The sequence below is a fragment of the Trachurus trachurus genome (assembly GCF_905171665.1).
Source record: "Trachurus trachurus genome assembly, chromosome: 21".
Taxonomy (NCBI): Eukaryota; Metazoa; Chordata; class Actinopteri; order Carangiformes; family Carangidae; genus Trachurus; species Trachurus trachurus.
This window is the reverse complement of record NC_139899.1, coordinates 26,577,250-26,591,577: the sequence shown is the minus strand read 5'-3', so window position 1 is coordinate 26,591,577 and position 14,328 is coordinate 26,577,250. Positions and strand designations below refer to the sequence as shown.

The window sequence follows — 14,328 nt, the reverse complement described above, 5'->3', positions numbered from 1 at the left end:
TCCATGAGGCTGAGTCGACGCTGTTTGATCTTTAACCAACTTCTCTCTTCTTCTTTTTCATTTTCATCTTTATTTTTATTTTTTTAGCGCTTTATCAGTTTCTGCTGCGTCACTTTTCTGTTTATTTTCCTTTATTTATTTATTTTTTAGGTTTTGATTTTCGATCCGAAGTGAAGCGACGCAGAAAACTCGACAGTGTCCTATTTTTTTCTTTTCTTTTTTTCCTCTTTTTTTAAATTCTTATTATTATTCTTTATTTCTATCCTGGACCGGCCTGTGTGTGAGTGAGTCCGGTGTTGATGTGTTGGAGGATTACAGCCGAACATTTGTTCATGTAGCAGCAGAAAGCAGCGGAGTGTTTGTGAGGATCTGAGGCTTATATAAGAGGAGCCGTCATGTACGCTGGACGCAAGAGGAGAAAACCAGTTCAAAGAGCGTGAGTCCATTATTATCATTATTATTAATAATACTATTATTGCACTTTTATTTTAATCACATCCACTGAAGGGGGAAAAACGTCTTTTTAACGCGTAAAATCAGCCCATGGTGCGTTCACATGCACCTGCAACCCAAAAAAAAATCTATCGAATCTGATTTTTGTTTTTTGACTCTAAAACATTTTTCGTTTCTTTTCTGTGCAAATTATCCCCAGTGCACGCTCGGCCGGTGAGTGTTAGTCAGTTAGTCTCTGATGAGGCCTGACGTCTCTGTGTAAAACGTCGTGTTGTGCAGCCTGGTGCTTTTAAAGCTGCGGATTAAAGCAGGAGCAGCAGGAGGAGGAGGAGGAGGCCTGCAGCAGCAGCAGCAACTCTCCTCTTTGATTTATAATTAAAGAGCAAATAAATAAATGAAAAAAACGAACGAAACTATGAAAATATTGGCCTATCTATTTTTTTTTTCATATTTCGTTTAGCCTGTAGTGAGTCTGATGCAGGATGTTGCGCCATTTTCTGTCTGAACGCCCTTCACAGGATCTGAGTGACATGGTTTATTCTGTTTTTCATTGATTTGGGATCATTAATATCGAGTCGATGTTTTTATATGTAGCCTAACCTATATTTATATAGTTATAAATATGATTTAGTCACTTAAATAACATTGAAGTGTGGGAAATGTGTCTAAAACAGGAAACAGGGCCTGCTGATGGCGATTAAGGCTTTAACACGATTATTATTATTATTTCAAACATAAACCTTTGCTTAATGATTGAAAAATAAAATCCTTTTATCGCCACAGCTGCTGATATTTAAGATTTATGAGTAAAACTGTGAATAAAGGATAAAAACACACTGATCATCACACTGAGCTGCTGCAGCTTTCACTTCCTCTAATAATGAGGTAATTAATTGCTCTTGCACGTATAAACTGACGCATTTACGTGCAGGTGCGCGTCACGTTTTTAATCTGTGAGAATTTTAATGCAGGTCAATAGAGCGTGATAGATTATGGTTAAAGAGTGGAGCAGCTTCTGTTAATGCAGGACTCTTCATCATCATCATTAGAGGAGGAGGAGACAGAGAGGCCGAAATATGACTCACTGATTGATTAATGATCATTTTTGATTTTCACTTGCTGGTTGCAAAGGATTTTTGGTTTAATTTCACTGTAAAACAATTAATTACAGATAATTTAACATGATAAATATAAAAGCAAATGATAATATTCACATCCTGATTTAAAAACTGTCATGTTATTTTTGAATGGAATAAAAACACAGCTTTTTTGTGCACACACGTACACACACACACACACACACACACACACACACACAGGAAAGAACAGCAGTGCAGGTCAGGCTCAGTGACATCATCACTGATGTGTAGGATAAACACGTCTCCATCCATCCTCGCTCATGCTCAGTGACAAAAGGCGACAGTGTCAGTGTGTGTGTGTGTGTGTGTGTGTGTGTGTGTTTGTGTGTGTGTGAGAGGTTCTTTTTTTTAAACTGTCATGGCCGCCACGCTGGAGACCGTCGCTTCACGTCACCGTCACATCTTCTTCATGCTCTGATGCGACCGTGTGGAAAAGTGTTTGTCACTGTGGAGGACGTGGAGGCCGCAGCCTGACCTCTGACCTCTGCTGCTCCAGTTTTACTTATTCATAGATAATATTATCAAAAACACACACTAGTGTTGTTCAAGCAGGTCACACACACACACACACACTACAACAACATACAGTAATTATCTGGTGTCAACATCTGGCTGTGGTTATAAAGACGTGTTATATAACAGAGTCTGTGAGGGAACAACAGAGTTTATAAAACACAGGTTCAGATTTTATTTTTTAATTATTGTCACTGAAAAGATGAAGTTGATTAATATTTGATGAGATGAATCATAAAAGAAAAGAGTCAGTAACGTGTATTGATATTAGATGCACAAATATAAACAGGATGTAAGAGAATAAATGGATAAGCAGCATTAAAATGCAATAATAATGATTATATATATACACATATAGTATATATAATAAGATAAAATGTGTATTAACTTCATTTCGTTGAGCATTCATAATAATATTATTATAAATATTTGATTGTTTTGCTGTTTGAGCTTCAGTTTTCCAGATTCAATTTTTATTTATAGTGAGAATCAAAATCAAACCTGTTTGTTCCATGACGTAAATCACACCCACACGTGTGTGTGTGTGTGTGTGTGTGTGTGTGTGTGTGTGTGTGTGTGTGTGTGTGTGTGTGTGTGTGTGTGTGTTTTCCACTAACGCCTGATGTGCATCCCACGTCATTATTTGGCTGAGACATTATTTAACTTTAGTTTGAATGTTTCTCTCTGACTGTTGTTGGTGAATGTGTTTTTGTTTTTGTATTTTTTGATCTTCAGACCGTCGACGACGTTCTTCTGTTTTCTATCAGACACTGAAGTGGTTTCACTTATATATTATATTTAATTTATTTACCAGGATCAGGATGTATATAAACTAGAAAACGACCTACTTACAGTAAATAGACAATGTTTAGAAATATAAAACTAAAGCATTATTTGTTGTTGTAGCTGTGTGAGAAGTCATTTATTGATTATAGTATAAAAACAGAAACATTGACAGAAAGTTTTCAGGGAACCAGACGTCAGCAGGTGGAAAATCACTGGAAAAATAAAAACTGACGGCCTGAAAATCTCAGTTTCCACCTAGAGGCCTTTTACAGAAACACATTTATTTATGATGTCTATTCTAAGTGAAGTATTAAAAAATGAAAATCCTGTAAATCTCACAAAGTCTAGTTTGAGAAAAACGCAGCTAAAGCTAAAAAAAAAAAAACTGTTATCATTTGTGCAAATCTCCAAACAGTGATACATGTTATTAAACATCTCCTTTTCTATCTGATTCACCAAAAATCTGGTGTAACGCCCCAAAATCTGTCGTTGTAATCCCGCTGTGTGTGTGGAAACAGGAAACGATATTTACATTAATCCCAGAATTTACAGTTTTAATCCCAAATTCAGTTCAGTCACTGTCGTTATAATCCTGAGTCACAGACCGTCGTCTCCTCTGTCGCTGTTTGAGTCCTCACCTCTCTCTCTCTGTGGATGATGCGGTTCAGGGTGAAGCAGCCGCCGGCCGAAGGCGCCAAGTCCAACCCGTCCAAACGGCACCGGGACCGTCTGAACGGAGAGCTGGAGCGGCTGGCCGGCCTGCTGCCGTTCCCCGAGGAGGTGACGGCCAGTCTGGACAAACTGTCCATCCTCCGGCTCAGCGTCAGCTACCTGAGAGCCAAGAACTTCTTCTCTGGTGAGTGACAGTCTAGATGAGTAGCTGTGTGTAATGTTGGTTTGACTCTTTGGCTTTGGCTCTGGTTTTATCCGTCACTGTTTCCAGTTTTGGGAAATCGTCTCGTTTGCTCGATGAGGATCGATGTCGAATTAATGAGTTGTGTTTTCAGCACTGATAGAGTTTGTGTTCAGTTTGTGTGTGAGAGAGAGTTCAACACACATACATGGAGGCAGGAGGGAAACTGTTGGATGAGCTTCATCATAGGAGGTAAAAACCAAACAAACGTTCAATAACATCAACTCCAAACTTCATAGTAACTGATGTGATGATCAGGTTTTAGTGGCGTCCGATCATGTGATCCTGCTGCCACATAAAGAGACTGAGTGAAAACGTTGTAATTCATGCAAAACAGCTGATGCTTGTTGCCTTCAGGGACAGTTTTTCATCAAGCAGTCTCTGCATTTGCCTCTAAAACAACTCTGCCTCATAACGTTCTGTTATTATCTCATAGCGTGGTGAATGTGCAGGTCACAACTTGTCCACCAGAGCGTTTTGGAGTTGTTGGATTGTGTATTTGATGAGTTTGATGAGTTTGAAACCAAGAAATCCCATGAGCCTCGGTAGCGGAGCTCTGAGCAGCTCGCGACTCTGCTCCGCCGTTCTAAAAACAGCTTGCACCGACAATTAAAGGTAACTAAACTACTGCTATGACTATAGGGATTATGGCAATGGGCCAATTTGCCAAAATGTTGAACTATCCCTTTAAGATAAAAGTTTATTTCTCTCTTCTTTAGATAAAGTTTTGTAGTTTTTTTCTGTCTCGACCAAAATGTAACAAGAAAAAACACAAAATCTGTCTCATTTCTGCCATAAAACCGTGGATCTGAAGCAGCAGGAAGCAGCCGTTTGGAAAGCGGCGGCTGCTCTGTTACCAGACTGTCACAACAACAAAGTCGCCCGCTCTGTGTGTTTGTTTGTGTTTGTTTGTGTGTGTTTGTGTGTTTGTTTTTGTGTGTGTGTGTGTGTTTGTGTTTGTGTTTCCTGTCATCTCCTGGCTCAGAGGAGATGTGGCGAACAACCAGCCACCGCCTCATCCACATGATTTCATAGCAGAGAAAAGGTCCTCAATATTTCATTATACACCCATGTGTGTGTGTGTGTGTGTGTGTGTGTGTGTGTGTGTGTGTGTGTGTGTGTGTGTGTGTGTGTGTGTGTGTGTTTTAGTGTGCAACGATGCCTGGGAGATGCAGCTTTTTCTTTTTTTCTTTTTGCCCGGGCCTCCATTAAACCCTGAGCACACGACGGAGCAGAGGAAGTTTGCATGCCAGCGGCTGCATGTGTACGGCTCCTTCTCCACCGTGCAGGAGTGAAGACATTGTTATTTTAGGCGGTGATCTTTCAGAGAGAATGCTGCAATGCGGCCGTCGGATGCTCTTGAAGCATGAATAATTGAGAGAAAACCTTCGAGTTTAAAGAATTTATGAAATGAAGTCAGAGCCATGTTTGTTTAAGGCAGCGGCTTCTTGAAAAAAAAAAAAAAAAAAGGCAGTTTGGGGGTGAGACGGACGGACACAGGATATTGCACCGGTGATACGGCCGTGTTTTCACTGGATGTAGCTAATGCATCTCAGATTTTTATTGTGTGTGTGTGTGTGTCAGTGTGTGTATAAGTGTGTGTGTACAGTATAAGTGTGTGTGTGTGTGTGGTTGCTGTGTTGATATGTTTTGCACATGCAGAGGCTCCTGGAGAAATGAAAGAGGCTCTCGCTGAGGTTTTATCTCATCTTGTGTTTTTCTTATTGAGCAGCAGAGGAGAGGAGTTCAAGTCTGACCGACACAACAGAAACACACATCTAACACACACACACACACACACACACACTCACATGGTTGGTTGGTTGGTCCATAGAAACAAACATTCATATTAATGGCGCTTTATTAAATCTGCTCCAAAACTGAACGGCCTCTTCGATGCACCTCGACCTCAAACCTGCAGAAAGAGAAATGGACATTTGTAAAAGTAGCCTATAAACTGCTTAAAAGTGAAGATAAAAGATGAATCTTTCTTCTTTGTTGTTCTTTGTTGGGTTTTAAGAAAGCCTTGAAATGTAAAATAATGAAAAATTATAAAATACAGTAATAATATACTTTCAGGTTATTACTTTGTACTGTTTGATATTCTAGGTAATCTAATTTCATAGAGTGTAAAGGATCAGCAAATATAAGCGTTGGGCTTCAGCCTGTTCCCTTTTTTGGTCACTGTGTGATATTTTCTTTTTTGTGTGTGTGTGTGTGTGTGTATGGTTGCTATATGTGCTGGCTAAATTGTTCACACAAAATGGTTGATTTTGATATTGGTGTTGTGTGACCGAACTAAACAATTTCATTCATTCAATCTGAGCAGATTGGCTGGATGTGTGCAGCTAATGTTGTACAGTAGTAGTAGTGGTAGTAGTGGTACTGGTACTGCTTGGTTCATTCTTGTGTACATGGAGTGGATCCAGAACAAACTGAGGTTTTATCTCTTGTTTTTACTCATTGAGAATCAGGAGAAAAGACACATCAACAGTCACACCTGAGCTGAGAGCAGGTCAAGCCAAGTCACTTTTATTTAACAACACAACACAGTTAATCTCTCAGGTCTGTGCAAACAGAGAGAGGATGTAGACCTTCTCTTTTTAACTGTATTTACGCATCGCACCAACAACAAGCTCACATGTCGACAGAGGCAGGAAAAGAGTCTGATGTAGCAGACGTCTCACACACTGATATAAAATACAGACATGATAGTAAAGTACAGTGGCCAAGGCCAATTACATTTACTGGACTTCATCAAATCGGCCTGAAAAACTCTCAAGTTCGGTGCAAATAGTTTTTGCGTAAAGCTGCAGAAACTTGTCTGGACGTGTGTTTTCACTGGATCCAACAAATGCATTTAATTTATATGAGATGCATGATAACTATCGGACTGATATTGATATGGCCGATAATTATCGACCAATAATAATCGGCCAAAATACACAGGAAAGTCTGCTAATGAATTCTTTAGCTGATTACCAGAGCCGATCATAATCAGCCAACGTTGCCTTGATTTCACTCATTTTCAGTCCGAGTTGATTTGAAATGATAATAAATGTTGATTTTTGAGGAGTCGTGACTGTTGTTGGTTTTGTTCTGATTACAACAACAACAGTAGTGATGTTATATACATTAAATTCATCTTTACTTGCTACATCTCAGGCTTCTCTTAACCTCAGGTGTGAATACAAACTATTAACAATGTTATTAGTTATCAGTATCGGCATCGGTTATCGGTATCGATGGGAAAAAAACAGTTTGTGCATTATATCAGTCTATCTATATATCAGAGCTTTGTTCGGTCCGTGTGTGTGTGTGTGTGTGTGTGTGTGTGTGTGTGTTCTCCTCCTCCTCTTCAGATGAATGTGTCTTCTCAGAACAGGATGTGTGTGAACCGTACGCGTCCCGTCCTGTAACATACGGAGTCACTGGGCCTGTCAGGCTGAATTATTGATCGTGGGTTTCAGCAGCAATAGGTCAGAGTGAAGCCTATAGACCAGCCCTCCTGTCCTGTCTAACTGCATTAGCCTACTTCCTGGACGCTCTCCTAAGTAATTAACGAGCTCAGGGCTCTTACATTAAGGAAGCTGCTCCACAGAGAGGAGAAAGCTCCCAGGACCCCGGGGGCCCGCCGCCCGCTGCCCGCCGCCGCCGCCCCCCCGGGGGCCTCTCTCTCTGTGGTCGGACATAATTTGTTGTGTGTAAACAGGACAAATCCCGCTCGGCTCGGCGGAGGATCTGAGGATGGGTGGTCCGAGGTCGGTCCGGTCCGGGAACGCTGCCACTGTCCGGACTCGGCTTCTGCTGCTGCTCTGTTGTTGTTGTTCAGAGCCGTCGACCACCAGAGACCCGCCCTCATTAACTATTAAAGGAATAGTTCACCAAAAAATGAAATTCAGTCATTATCGACTCACCCTCATGCTGATGAATACTCCGGAGTAGTTTTTTATTCCTCAAAGTGCAGCTGGAGACCCGGGAGGCCGGTTCGTAGTCCAACCAAAACTTTATATGAGAGTCAATAGGGCCAAAAACGTCCATAAAACTACACACAAACTTTGAAATATTCCTCCACACTGCTCGTTTGCGACAATCCTTTGTCCTAAAGGGAGATAGTCCAGAGTTTACCTGAAACTACGTCATTTAGGCAAGTGCGGTCACGTCTGCGTGTATCGCATGAACGCAGGAGCGAGCCCAAGGCAAATTCAATACAGGACGAGTCTGAAGAAGCTATACAGTATGCGAAACGCGTTGCTTAATAAATCATAGATCCTCCATACAGTCTTAGTGTGCGGTATGTTTCCACATTTTGTGGTTTTCTTTCTATTGATTGTACTTTTACGCCACACTACCAGCACCTCGACCTGTTCGCTGTGCACAGGCATTTTTCTATTTTTCAATACAGGACTGTTTAGGCTGTAAAAATGTCCTAAATTATTTTGTTTCGGGTTAACTCTGGACTATATCCCTTCAGGACACTTGGATAGCAGCAGACGAGCAGTGTGGAGGAATATTACAAGGTTTTTGTGTAGTTTTATGGACGCTTTTGTGTTGGGCGCTATTATTCTCATATAAAGTTTTGGTTGGACTACGAACCCCCCTCCCGGGTCTCCAAATGCACTTTGAGGAATAAAAAACTACTCTGGAGTATTCATCAGCATGAGGTTGAGTCAATAATGACTGAATTTCATTTTTTGGTGAACTATTCCTTTAACCTGCAGTAGATCATGCAGAGGTGTGTTTCTCTGTGTTTTTAAAGGTTTAACATTCAGGATTTGGAGCGCGTCGCCCCCCAGAACTCGCTGTGTAATTGAATATGTGGCAGGAGAGGAACAAAGCCCCGGTTAATCTGGCCGACAGTATTATCCAGCCCAGCTGCCATCGCTGTTATTGTCTGCAGCTACAATGGAATCACCGGGATCGGCCCGCTCCGGATGTGTCCTCCTCCTCCTCCTCCTCCTCCTCCTCCTCAGGTGAGGAGGGGCAGCGTCTGTGTTTTGGTCTGATGAGGAGTCGCTGGTGGGTTTTTGTGCGAGGCGTCGACCTGCAGCGTCACAGATAACGTGATGTGGAGAATCAGTGATGTGGTTGTTACAGTCGGTCTGAATCCACGTGTGAGGTCAGAGTGTCAGACGGAGTCAGGTGGTTGTAACAGAGGTTTACAGAGTGAGGAGGATCTTCATTACCTTTAAACATCTCTTTAAAACATGTTTAGTGTGTAAATCATGTCAAATAGTGACCTGGGAGTTTATTTCCTCACCTCCGATAAGAGCCCAGGGTACCGGCTCTTATCGGAGGCTTTTATTAGAGAGAAGCCTTTATTGTCAGTGTATTTGCTCATATTTTAATATGAAGCCACCTTTCAGCTATTTTCTGTTTTCCTTCCATCTGCTCTGTTTATCTTTACACATTAGCAACAACAAGCTCATTGTTAAGGAGCTCATCTTCATCTCCATCTTCCAATATTTGAAGAGTTCTTCAGCGGGGGGGGGGGGTCGTCATATCATAGCGGCTCTCAGAACAGATCAGTGGTCGCTGCTGTCGGTGTGTTTTTAAAATTAGCAGGTTTGATTCTCGTGACGATGCTCTGGCCAGTGGAAGGCAGTCGGTTGACGTCACGTTTTAAGATAGATAGATAGATAGATAGATAGATAGATAGATAGATAGATAGATAGATAGATAGATAGATAGATAGATAGATAGATAGATAGATAGATAGATAGATAGATAGTTAGACTTTATTATTAGACTCTAGGTCCATTTAAAAAGACACAAAGTAGTTTATCATTTCACCAAAAAATCATAATCGGTTTTTGAGAGAAAAAAATCTGGATTATATTGGATTTGGACAAAATCGAACAGCCCTAATACGCTAACAAAAAACTAAAGAAGCCAACAGGTGAACATATCAAGTGCTAGACCCGTTCATAATAATGTAACCCACTACTAAATATGATCACATGAACTAAATAATAAACAAAGCAACCAAAATAACCCTCAACCTTAATTAACAGAAAACCCAACTCATGGCTCCTACAATGCGGATTTACTATAAAAACCTTCCAACGATGGATGTTGCACCAGAGTTAGATCCGACACCTCGGAGCGAGTCGAGAGCAGATTTCTCTCTCCTTCCTCGGAGAGCTTTGGTCCAGTGGAGAAAACCCTGACAAGATCCTGGATGACACAACTAAGCCAATCACAGCTCTGCTGGGTTTCTTGGAAGAGTCTTCGCCTGCAGCCAAAAGGCTTGATTGTCTCTTTTTCCTTTTCCTGTCCCTGAACGTTCAGCAGCCGTCGTCTGGTCCTGCTCTAATTTCTCTGCACAGGTTTTTTTTTGATGCAGGCTGCAGGAATCAAACCTGCGATAACGTGACTGCTGTTACGTAACGGCTGCTCGCTCAGCTGCTCGTCAGATGGCGGAGGTTGTTGTTGTTCAGAGTCACAGTTCACAGATCAGAGTTTAAATCTGCTGCGCCGGACAGGAAGTTAAAACAATGAATAATCCTGTGTTTGTATTGTGCAGTGAACGCAGCAGCTCTCTGAGATACGTCGTACATATAGATGGAGATTAGGAGAAATAATCCCCGAGGACCGAAAACACACGTTTTAACAGACTGTCAGTGAAGTGGATCTGGGAGGTTTTTAATGGAGATACAACTTTGTCACTGTGTCACATTCACATGCATCATGTAAATCTGACAATCCAGCACAGTGAATGGCTTCTGAGTTTAATTTGATGATGCAGTTTAGCGTCTTTTAGCTTTTTGTTTTTGTTTTCGTTGATTTCTGTAGCATCGTTTATGTCTGATCATCATAGTGGAGCATTTAAATTCCTCAAACACAACTTGTCTGGACGTGTAAACAGATAGTTACCAACCGTAACAAGTCATAGTTGATCGTTGAGTGCATTGATTTAACATGTGTAAAAAACAGTAGTAGTATTTTTTAGGAGAAGGATCTTTAAACTGCAGTTCTTCTTATGTGATATTTAACTAAACTTTTGTAGCGTTGACAGAAAAAAAAAGACTTAATCAAAAACACAAAAAGACCGACATGCAGTAAAAAAAAATATTAAATCATATAGAAAAAATCTGATTAATCAGTGATTGCAAATGAAGTTTGATTAATGAAAAGTGGGAATGGTCCTTTTCTACAGAGCATTTGGATTTAGTCATCACAGGCCGAGGCCTCACTGTAGCAGCAGGATGAAATGTTTAAATTATGGTCTGTTGTCACTTTTATTTGAAAATAAAACTGCATCTGAATATTTTTGACTCTCATTAGTTATAGAAAAAGAAAAAAAAATGTTTTACTCAACAATTTTTCATATTTTGTTCCTTACAAATGTATAATGTGATATATATATATAATATATATAATCTATACTTATGATAAACTGAGACATTGTTTCACATTAGACACCCCCTCTCACCAGGTGTAGCTTGTAGCTGAGTCCTCTGTGTCCTGGTTTGAGTCTGACTCCACTGCTGCTGTGAAGTGAAGCAGAAATACAGAAAAAGAAAAGTAAAATCTGCAGCCTCAGTAATAATCACTTTTCTTTTTTCGGCCTTTCAGCTGTTTTTTTTTTTTTTTTCTACTGAAGCAACAAAATCACAGAACAATAAAACAAAACCACAGCAATCAATGGTTTGTACAAGGGAGGCCCGTCGTATCTATTATAAAGCAGCAGCTCACAATGTCGTCCATTAATAGAGTTGGCAAACATGGACCTGAGGCATACACACACACTTACACACTTACACACACACACACACACACACACACACACACACACACACTTACACACACACATTATGCAACTCCCAGCGGATCAGGCCATGGATATAGAAAATAAATTATGTAAACCTTGTTCTGCTCCTAATAGAAGGTGCTGGGTCTTTGTTGCACACACATGAACTTGGTGCGTTCGCTGACTGTGGGAGAGGAGAAGACTGAAGAGGGAGAAGCTGTATTTGATTATTTTCAAAATGTCAGAGTGTGAGTTTGTAGTTGAATAAATGTCACAGAGTTCATGTCAGTCACTCGCCGCTCGCTTCACGTCTGAACGCTCAAATAACTCGTTTTCTAAATTAATTAAAGTCCCAACATGGCCGCCGACCGCCGTGACACGGCATGCACGCTCACCACTGGCACACAGCTGCAGCTGCGATCTGTCAAAGCGACACAGCTCAGCTCAGCTATACGCGTCTTTAGCCGCTCGGTTACGTAAGCCGAGCATCATGTGACGTGTCATGAAACCATCTCTGGCTTTTTTTTTCTGTGTGTTTTTTTTTTTCTCTCTCTCTCGCTGCGAACCAGGGCGATGATTCGTTAGCGCCCCTCCCCCTCCTTCCTGTAGGTCATCTAAATGAAAGGCAGAGCGGGGCTACATGATCAGCAGTGGGTCATCCCTCTCTCCCTCCCTCCCTCCCCCCTACAGGGCTTAAACCCCCTCCCCCAGCCCCTCGCTCATGCTCGCTGCTCGCTGCTCGCTGATCACGATACAGCACGGAGAGGAATGCAGGCCACCAAAGGGAGAAACCTGGTTAATCAGGAGTGACCCCTCCCTCCCTCCCTCTCCACCCTACCCTACCCCGCCCAAATCCCATCACTCCTCACCTCCCCCTCCCTCCCTCCTCACCTCTCCTCCCCCCCTCCTCCCTGGATCGCCCTCTCATAAGCAAATATGCAACCATGTGATCACAAAACCTCAGGAGACACGAAAGCAGCACAGGGTGCGTGCTTTCCCCCTGCATTAGTGACCGCGTGTTCATGTTCAGCCTCTATATGTGAGGCTGTGTGTGTGTATGTGTGTGTTGCGTGCATCCATGTGTATGTTAGTGAATGTGGGGGCGGTGTATGTGTGTGCATCGCGTGTTCATTTACTGCAGCGTTCGGGGGGTGAAGGAGTTGAAACGTTCTATATTTACTCGCTGCCATTCACACTCTGCTCGAATAATTAACACACAAACACACTCACACACATCCCGTATGCATGCACTGCACTGACTGCGCTGTGTGTGGCTGCAGGAGTACACACACACACAACACACACACATACACATTTACACAAAGTGATAAAATGTGATATATTTTGCCCTCATCCACGCAGCTGCACAGAGACTCGGAGGAAAAAACTCATTTTTAACTCACGCCGCTCTGTGATTGGCTCATCGTATCAAGGTGTAATACAACCTGGAAATCTCACTTCCTGATTAGCTGTTTACGTGTTACTATAGCTACAGATTAACACCTGAGCTCATTGAGCTGCAGGGACTCAGACTTCCTCTGTGTGAAAGTGAAATAATCTTTGTTTCATTTCACCGGTTCACCTCCACCTCCACCTCTCTGTTAATGTGGAACACTCAGCTACAGACAGGAGCAGGGGATTGTGGGAAAAAGCATCATAAAGGCTCTCAGTGAAGCTTTGCCACAACAACATGTTGACTGACTTGAAGGGATAGTTCAACATTTTGGGAAATTGTCCCATTGCCATAATCCCTATAGTCATAGCAGTAGGTTTGTTACCTTTAATTGTCGGTGCAAGCTATTTTTAGAACGGCGGAGCAGAGCCGCGAGCTGCTCAGAGCTACGCTACGGAGGCTCATGGGATTTCTTGGTTTCCCTCATCAAACTCATCAAATACACAATCCAACAACTCCAAAACGCTCTGGTGGACAAGTTGTGACCTGCACATTCACCACGCTATGAGATAATAACGGAACGTTACCAGACAGAGTTGTTTTAGAGGGAAATGTAGAGACTGCTTGCCGAAAATCTACCCTCGACGGGAACGCACATCAGTGGTTTTGCATGAATTTCACCAGAGCGTTTTGGAGTTGTTTGATTGTGTATTTGATGAGTTTGATGAGGGAAACCAAGAAATCCCATTACCCTCCGTAGCGTAGCTCTGAGCAGCTCACGGCTCTGCTCCGCTGTTCTAAAAATAGCTTGCACCGACAATTAAAGGTAACAAACCTACTGCTATGACTATAGGGATCATGGTAATGGGCCAATTTGCCAAAATGTTGAACTATCCCTTTAAAACTTTGTCTTTGCTGCTGCTTGTTGTTGTTTTCTCATAAATTTGATCTGTGGAAGTGGCAGAAAGAAAACACATTTTAACGAGGTGTGGAGGGTGAGGGAGGAGTTGATGGTCGGTCGGTCGGTCGTCGGCCTTCACTCAGGTCACATCCCTGTTTATCCAGAGTCATCAGGTCAAATATGAACTGTTTCTGTGAAGTTTGGTATACATTTCTGAGTAAAGTTTTGAGTTTAGTGTTTCTGAGGTCACGCTGCTCAAAATGCATTCAATCTAACAAGGAGTTGCTGCATTCACAAGACCAAACTCCTTTCAGTCACAACACCAACGTAGCTGTTAGTGAATGTTTGCACTAAATCTCGTGAATGTCATGACATCACATCATCACACTGTTTAACCACATTTAATATGATATATATTTGCTTATTGTGCAGCTCCATCAGAAATTGAAGTAACCCTTCAATTGATTTCAATTGATT

At 41.8% G+C, this 14,328-nt stretch overlaps 2 protein-coding genes across 2 annotated transcripts in view; both read left to right on the top strand.

The window, feature by feature from the left end:
* The window catches only part of LOC311004926 (uncharacterized protein), a 182,946-nt gene that overhangs the window by 49,773 nt on the left and 118,845 nt on the right, over positions 1 to 14,328 (top strand). The gene's annotated exons all lie outside the window — the stretch shown is intronic.
* The window catches only part of LOC311004929 (aryl hydrocarbon receptor-like), a gene marked incomplete at both ends in the record, with an annotated part of 49,367 nt that continues 35,434 nt past the window's right edge, over positions 396 to 14,328 (top strand). Inside the window, 2 exons of the mRNA XM_083997155.1 lie at positions 396 to 436; positions 3,560 to 3,747. Of these exons, the coding sequence (XP_083853281.1) occupies positions 396 to 436; positions 3,560 to 3,747 (229 nt within the window). The remainder of the gene's footprint in view (positions 437 to 3,559; positions 3,748 to 14,328) is intronic.